The sequence below is a fragment of the Peromyscus leucopus genome, unplaced genomic scaffold (genome assembly GCF_004664715.2).
Source record: "Peromyscus leucopus breed LL Stock unplaced genomic scaffold, UCI_PerLeu_2.1 scaffold_150, whole genome shotgun sequence".
NCBI classification, from domain to species: domain Eukaryota; kingdom Metazoa; phylum Chordata; class Mammalia; order Rodentia; family Cricetidae; genus Peromyscus; species Peromyscus leucopus.
The window spans coordinates 37501-45000 of NW_023504666.1; the positions used below are offsets into that span (position 1 = coordinate 37501).

Sequence of the window (7500 nt, forward strand, 5' to 3'; positions counted from 1 at the left end):
TGCACCCCTGGGGTTAGTGTCAGAGCAGGGAGCAAGGTGAGTGAGGGTGGGGGCTTCCAAGTGGATCTCCATGGCTCTTCTATTGTTAGAGATTCAGGATAAAGAATGGAGATAGGGATCTTCTAATTCAGCAAGGCAGGGATTCAAAAATCTCATTCCTGAGGTTGAATATTAACAATCCAGAAGTCCAACCTTTGGGCATCACTCTGAAAATCAGATAAGTGAATTAATTACTTAATGAACACAAATGAACCATTAAGAAGATAGGATAATCCCCCAGGTGCACGGAGCACACTCCCCTTCAGAACATGCAGGGAAGGTTCCTTCGCCTTGGGATTTGTATGAGTGCTTTTACAAGGCTACCGACTCCCAGGAAGGTGGGGGCCATCCGCACATCCCTTTTCCTTTGCCAAGTATTCCCAGGAAATAGGAGTGGATGTCACAGACAGGCTAGGGACTCTAGGAAGGAGCTGGGGTCAGCTGGGTGGGTAGTCTGTTCATAGTTGGATATTAGCGGCCCAGGGGTGACAGAGGAGAGGAGTATGATAAAAAGGAAGAAGAGGCTGCTGTCTGCACTGGCTGAGTGGAGACTGAATCCAGGAACTTTCGGGGCTAGGCTACAGCCTCGCCCAGCAGGGGTGTGGCTTTTACCAGGCCCCAGGCTCCACGGGGCTGACCACATTTCTGACCTGCTGGTTAGTAGGGGCAGGAGGTGTCAGGGATGTGAGGGTGAGCAGGCTGAGGAATCCTTTATTTGAAGGCTCCAGGCACAGCCGCCCCTCCCTCCTTGGTTACCTATCAGAAATCATCGTCAGTTTGGCCTTAAAGCTGGAGGAGAGGAGAGCAGCACATCCAGGGTGCTTACTGTCCCCAAAGCAGAGTACCCTGGTTGGGACAGCAGGAGGGCAGGTGGGGCTGGGGTGGCTCTCAGGACCCCTGCTGCAGCCAAGACCAGTGCAGAGCCTCTGGGCTCCCCTTGACCTTGACCTCTGCTGGTGAAGTAGCCAAGAGCGGAGGCAATCGGGACCAGGGGTTGGGTCAGGGGGGACTAGTGGGGTACCAGGGTAGAGAGAAGCGTGAAAATGGTTCCAGTTCTGTGCCCCGGGCTGGGTGCTGTGGTGACTGGGAGGGGCCAGGCCGGGCAGGTGACTAGGTCCCACTCCACCTCAGCCAACTGACTCCTCATTAGGCCTGAGCATGTTTCATCTTCAAAGATGAGATGGGGCTACTCACCAGCCAAAATGAGCAGCGGCGTCATCCGCCCTATTTTACAGGGAGTGGTGGTCTGGGATGAGCAGCCTTTCATCCCAGAGCTCAAAGTCTTTGCCTTTTTGCTTCTTGAGTGCAATGGGGAAACTGAGGCCAGAGTTCAGGTCAGTTGGAGGTGATGGTGCATGAAGGAGACAGCTTCTTCTCCGCCTTTGAGGCTGCCATGCCGAGCTTCTGCCTGTCCCACGCTAAATACACTCCTGTCTGGGAGATTTCCTGCCCTACACTGCAGGGTCACAGCCCTCCTCCACCCCTGCAAATAAACACTTCTGCAGGCTCTCTCTTCTCCTGGTCTTCCCACCTCCTCCCTCCCCCAGAGAAGAGACAAGGGCACAAACGCGGCTCCACGGTTGTCCCTTTGCATGTCCGGCCGGCTGTCTAGCTGGATTGTGGGCACGGTTGGTTGTGTGTCTCAGCATTGCATGTTTTTGCCACTAAGTGAAAGACTGAACTAATGAATTGTATTTCATCCCTCTCTTCCCTGTGGCCATCTGCTCTCCTGCCCCTCCCTCTGCTCTGCCTTTGACCAGCGGCAGCCCCCAGGTCTCTTAATATCCTTGTATCATTAAGACCACAAGCATTTATGGAACTCTGGACTTCAGAAGTATTACCTTGAGTAATGAGAGCACCAATCACAGGGCATTGTTGGTAATTATAAGTTAGCGAGGTTCCTGCCTGGGAAAGCTAACCACCAAGTTCTTTAACAAAAGAAGCACGGCTCCGCCTCCACTCTGTGGGGCAGGGAGGGGAGAGCGCTGGGCTGGCGGCAGGAGCAGCTGGGTTCCCAAGAGGCTGTTTGTCCTAGCAGGGCCAAAGTCGCTTACCACGCTATTAGCACATACAAAAATCCGCTTGGAAAAGAAGGCTTTCTGTGGAGGCCAGAGTCTAACTCTGTAGTAGCAGGCTTACCTGGTATGTGTTGGGTCCTGTGTTCAATCCTCTGCACCACCAAAAAGGTAAAAAGGGCTTTATAAGATTAAAGTATAAGATTTAGCATTTTTTAAATTGCCAGGCTCAGTGCCTAGCACCCCTAGTCCAGGCTATTCAAGAAATTGAGCCATTCGGTGGTAGCACACGCCTTTAATCCCAACACTCGGGAGGCAGAGGCAGGCAGATCTCTTGTGATTTCAAGGCCAGCCTGGTCTACAGAGTGAGTTCCAGGACAGCAAGGACTGTTTCACAGAGAAACCCTGTCTTCAAAAAACAACAACAAAAAAATTTGAGGCAAGAGATTCATTCTTCAAGCCCAGGAGTTCAATTCCTGCCTGCGGCAACATAACAAGACACCATCTCTAGACATTTATATACGGTGCTGATCTCCTTGATGGCTATCTGTGCCCTGCTTGTCTGGCTTACGCTGGCCTTTCCCAGAGTAGAATAAACATCTAGGTGAGAAGATGCTTGGGTCTGGCATCCTCTGGCACCGCCTAGCAAAAGGCAGGCATCCTGTCTTGTCAAAGCCAGGTGGAGGCGACAGTGTTACACAGAGGAAAGTATAATAACACCAGGGCTGGCCTCCCAATGCTTCCTTTTGGCCCAGGGACATGATTTCTGCCAGAGACAGCTCCTTCCCAGGCCCCTGTGAGACTGGCCTTCTGGCTGCAGACAAAAAAAACATTGCATAACTTGACTTTAATTTTCTCCTCCTTTCAGCCCTCCAGCCCAGCACCAGGGGTTCCTGGGGGCATTTGGTCTCAACTACAGTAGGTGTTATCTGAATGTGGCCAGATTTAGCCTAGTTACATTATGTCCACTCTTGGAGTTGAGTTGCGATCCATTCACTTTTATAGAGGTGGTTGATGTTTTAGTCTTGTTAAATCTGCCGTTATATTTCTTGTCCTGTTTAACCACAGTTTCCAAATCATTTTTGCTTTTTCTCCCAGTCTATTGCTGTGTGTGTATGTATTTACTATGCATAAGTCTATAAATACATATGTATGTATATGTATGTGTGTACACATATGTATATATACATACTTGCACTTTTTTCTGATCCTGCTGAATATCATACCCTGTTAAGCATGTGCTTGCTACTGAACTACAGCCCAGCCCAGATGCTGTATTAGTGAGTTCCTTCCCTCACCTAGAGATTTGGAAGGTATAGGAACCAGAATCTTGATGTAGGATGGGAGTGTCTCTAGTTGGTTAAATTTGAGGAAGTTAAACCGTCTCCCATTGTGGAATGAAAAACTGAGGCTAGAGAGCCAGCTTGGCACTGGGAGCCGACTTCCTTTTTGCCGTGTGCCTCCTCCCAGCCTGATAGTGGATGCCTTCCAAGGATGACAGCTGGAGGCTCACCGAGGACTCCATGGTCAGCCTCCTGCAGGTGCATGCACTCCGTGTAAGTTCCCAGGCTGCCTCCATGGTGCAGCAGAGGCCTGGGGAACGCTTGTTTATGGAGGAGTACTGTTTGCAAAGAAGTGATTTTCTGGGGGTGGGGTGTGCTTTTGCCTGTGGGTGATGCTGGGGGTAGGCCCCAGCGGCTGCTGCTCTGTGGAGGTGTGTGTCTGCCCAGCTTGTGCAGAGGGCTGGGGCCTGCCCTGTGTTTGTGTGCAAGTGCCCTGTGTGCATCTCCTGTAAACCCTTGTGGTGTGCCAGGTGTGGTGAGAGACTTGGTGAACAAGTTCTGCTGCTTCTGCCACTGCCCCTCCAGACTGCAGCTGTCTGTCGCTGGGCTGGCTGACCCTGCCAGGAACTGCCGTAATGGGAGGTTGTGGTAGGGAGAGACCAGCTTCGCTGCAGGGACAGCACAGGGTTGGTGGCCCTCTGCATCTCTGTGCTCCTTTCTGGCCTCTCTTGCTGGGACTTCCAACCCCAACAAGGGAATGTGTGTTCCCTGGGCTTGGCCTCAGCCTGTATCATCTTCAAAGACAAGTAAGTGGATCCTGGAGCCTCTCCCCCTGCCCTTTCTCACCTGAAAGTGCAGGAGCCCCATCAGCGCCCCACACACACACACACAATGCTGTAAAACTTGGGTCAGGACAAGGTTAAGAGCGCCAGGAGGAAACTGGATTTGAGGAATGGAAAATAGACATGCAGACTCCTGAGTTCTTCCTGGCCAGCTTGTGGTTTTGTTCCAGCTTCCTTCCTCCAAATGAGAAGCATTAGCTGTATTTTGTCATCAATCTGGTGGCCTCTGAGAAGCTGACCCTGTAGATGAGTTGAACTACATGCAAGTCTAGGTACTGTAGACTCAGGCCCAGGCCCAGGCCAGCTTTGCCTGGTTCCCAGAAATCTGGCTTCTTTGCAAGAACATGAGCAAGGCTTGCAGGGACAGGGTTAAGCCCAGGAGCAGGGTGGGTCCCAGGGAGCCTTTATTCAAGCCCAACCAGCCGGAGGGTTGGCCTGCTCCCTCTTTCACCCCAGTCAGCCCTGTGTCTTTAGGACCTCTTGGGCCCATATACATGGGCAGGGGACTCATCAGCTTCTGTCCTGGGGCTCTTGTCTGGGTTTCTTCATCACTCTGGTCCTGTTATAATCGTACTCTAACTTTACCATCACTTACAGCCCTGAAGACCAAACCCCAGCACCCTGCATGCTGATGGCCTTGGCCTTGCATCTTCCCAGCTTCGACTTCCCGTCTGTTGAACTCTGGAGGTCCATAACAGTTCACTTAACCCATGGCATGTGCACTGCCTTCATGAACTTAGACAGAGATGCCTGTGAGGCTGGGTCCCCAGTCCGCCTCAGCCGCAGGCCTCCATTGAAATGCCAGACCTGAGCAGGAGTGAGCCACGTGAGGACCCTTCCTGCCAGCCCTATGCCCAGCCTGGCCTCTGCTTCTCTCTTCCAGGCCTGAGTCAGGCCAGAGCTGGGTGTAGGAGCTCTCTCTTAGGTGCTGCATCTAAGCCCTGACTGACGAGGGAGAAAGTGGACACGGCTCCCTCCCAGAGTCATGGCCTTCTCAGCTGCTCTCGGCTCCTACCTTTTCACCATCTGTCCCTTCCCTTTTGTCTTCCTGGGCTCTTTGGATGGAAATGTGGTTCCTGATCATCCTCGGGTGACTCTCAGGCTTAGCTGAACCCAGAACTACACACACAGTGTGTCCCCAGCCCCAGTGTTTCTCACCCAGTGCTTGGCTCTACCTTATGGCGCATTCCCAGGCTCTCTCCTGCCTGTGAGTGAAACCCTAGGTTGACCTCCTTTCCTCGGCCACCCTGGCCAGGGTAAAGAAAGAGCTTCTGTCCCAGAGTCAAGGCTCACTGGCGTGGCCATGGACTGTGATTGGCTGGCCCAGGTCACATGTATTCTGCTGGAGTCAACTCTGTAGACACCACCATGGAACATTTTTGGCCTAAATGTAGAGGACAGGAAGCCGGGCCACTCTTACAAAGGAAGGGGTACATCCTAGGTACCCAGAAACTTTGGGCTGCACAGCATGCCTTGTTCTTCTGTCATGGGCTCTGAGAGAAACCAGCTCTCTGTGCAGATGGCCAGTTCCAGTTTCTTCTTGCAGAGCTCCACATGCTCACTCATGCCCTCAGGCCCGCGTGCTGAGGTTCATGCATGTGTATAAGCCTGGGCTCACACACAGTCACACATATAGATTCCTATAGCCAGAGATTCTGGGCCCTTCGCAGAGCTAGGTTTTTCCGTCCAGACTCCCATGGGATCAGGGTCTCTGTTTCCAGCTGGAGAAGCAGGAGGAAGCTACTGTTACTGCTGTCGTCTTACTTGCCCCAGCCCCACCCCTAAAGGAAGCGAGCCGGGGGAGGGGGGGGGAGGGTGGACAGGGAGGGGTCACTCTGTCCATTTGCCCCCAGTCCTGTGGTTCCTCCCTCTGGAGCCCAGACCTGGTCCAGCTGTCTTGAGATGGCTTCACTTCAGCACTGCCCTCCCTCACCCCTCCTGCTTCGTGTCCTATCCCTGTCCCCTGTGCCAAAGGCCTCCCAGCTCCACTCAGTCCTCACAGCAGGAGCAGAAGCCCTTGGGTCCATTCTCAGAGTTTTAGGTAGAGCTTACAAGAGGATTCCACTGTTGAGGGGTCTGGGGTTTCAGAACTCATTTTCTGGGAAAGGTAGGACAGGCTTGAGCTCATGCTCTGAGGAAGTGGAGGGTGTGAGGCTGCATCCTGGCCTCTCAGATCCTCCAGCACCCTGGAGGAGACCTCTGCCTCCTGACGCAGCTGGGGTCCAGGGAACAACTTTTCATTTAGTGGTTGTTCCCAGCAGCTGAGCGGAAGTCCTGTTCCTGTCTAAAGGCTGCCAGCCTGTCCCTGTCCCCCTAAAGCGGCCTCATCCCTGTTCCATTTTTAGGGTCTCCACCCATCCTCCCGGCCCATCACTTTCATTTACAGAATAGGGTGGCCTGCCTGGCCAGCCCGGTGGTGACTCTGGCAGGCTGTGTCTGTGACGTCTGCTGCCTGACCTCTTTGACCGTGTATCTTGAGGGACTCTGTCTAGGAAAGGGTATTATGTCACACGTCTCATTTCCTAGCAGTTAATCATGTGTCCTCATCACTTTCCTACTTGAAAGAGCTAGTGACCAGCCCCCTGTCCTGGGCAGAGTCTCTTTGGAAGCCAGCTTTTCTTTCGAATGGACCTTGGTTGCAGCCCGCCGCTCCGTTGCTTAATCTAGTGCCTGCCAAGGCCAAGGTCAGGGAATATGACCTTGAAATGGAAGCTGCATGGGCAAGGGAGCAGCTTGTGCCGTTTGCCACTAGAAACGGGAGAAATGGCATCCTACAGATCCAAGATGGCAGGTGCCGTGTGCCAGTGTTCAGGAGTCATTAGAAACATGCGTGGTTTAGCCGCGGGTGGTGGTGCACGCCTTTAATCCAGTACTCGGGAGGCAGAGGCAGGCGGATCTCTGTGAGTTCGAGCCAGCCTGGTCTACAGAGTGAGTTCCAGAAAGGCGCAAAGCTACACAGAGAAACCCTGTCTCAAAAAACCAAAAAAAAAAAAAAAAAGAAAAAGAAAAAGAAAAGAAAAGAAACATGCGTGGCTTGTGCTTCAGCGACACACAAGAGAGAGCCCTGCTGCTCTGCTTGAGCTGAAGCTCTTGGCTTGGGCCTGCCCGTTCGTGCCCTCCCTCAGGGATTACTCGAGGACTAATGATACTGTTATTGTTTGCCCAAGCCCTGAAGGAGCACCTGGACCATGCCCTTGGGCACAGGCCAATGTCCCCATCTACCCTAGGAATAGCCTGCTCTCTGTGTCCTGTCTCTAGAACATCCAGGGGCCTCTGCTCTCTTCTTGCAGTGTCAGCCCCATTTAGAGAGGTTACACAAAG

At 52.8% G+C, this 7500-nt stretch overlaps 1 protein-coding gene across 2 annotated transcripts in view; it reads left to right on the plus strand.

The window, feature by feature from the left end:
• The window catches only part of LOC119086146 (protein FAM178B-like), a 17117-nt gene that overhangs the window by 583 nt on the left and 9034 nt on the right, over positions 1–7500 (plus strand). The window contains exon 1 of one of the 2 annotated variants that reach the window (XM_037201818.1): positions 3494–3610. The exons of the other annotated variant lie outside the window; for it this stretch is intronic. Coding sequence (XP_037057713.1) covers positions 3536–3610 — 75 coding nt within the window. The 5' untranslated portion in view covers positions 3494–3535. Of the gene's footprint in view, positions 1–3493; positions 3611–7500 lie in introns of those variants that run through there. 2 annotated transcript variants of the gene reach the window in all.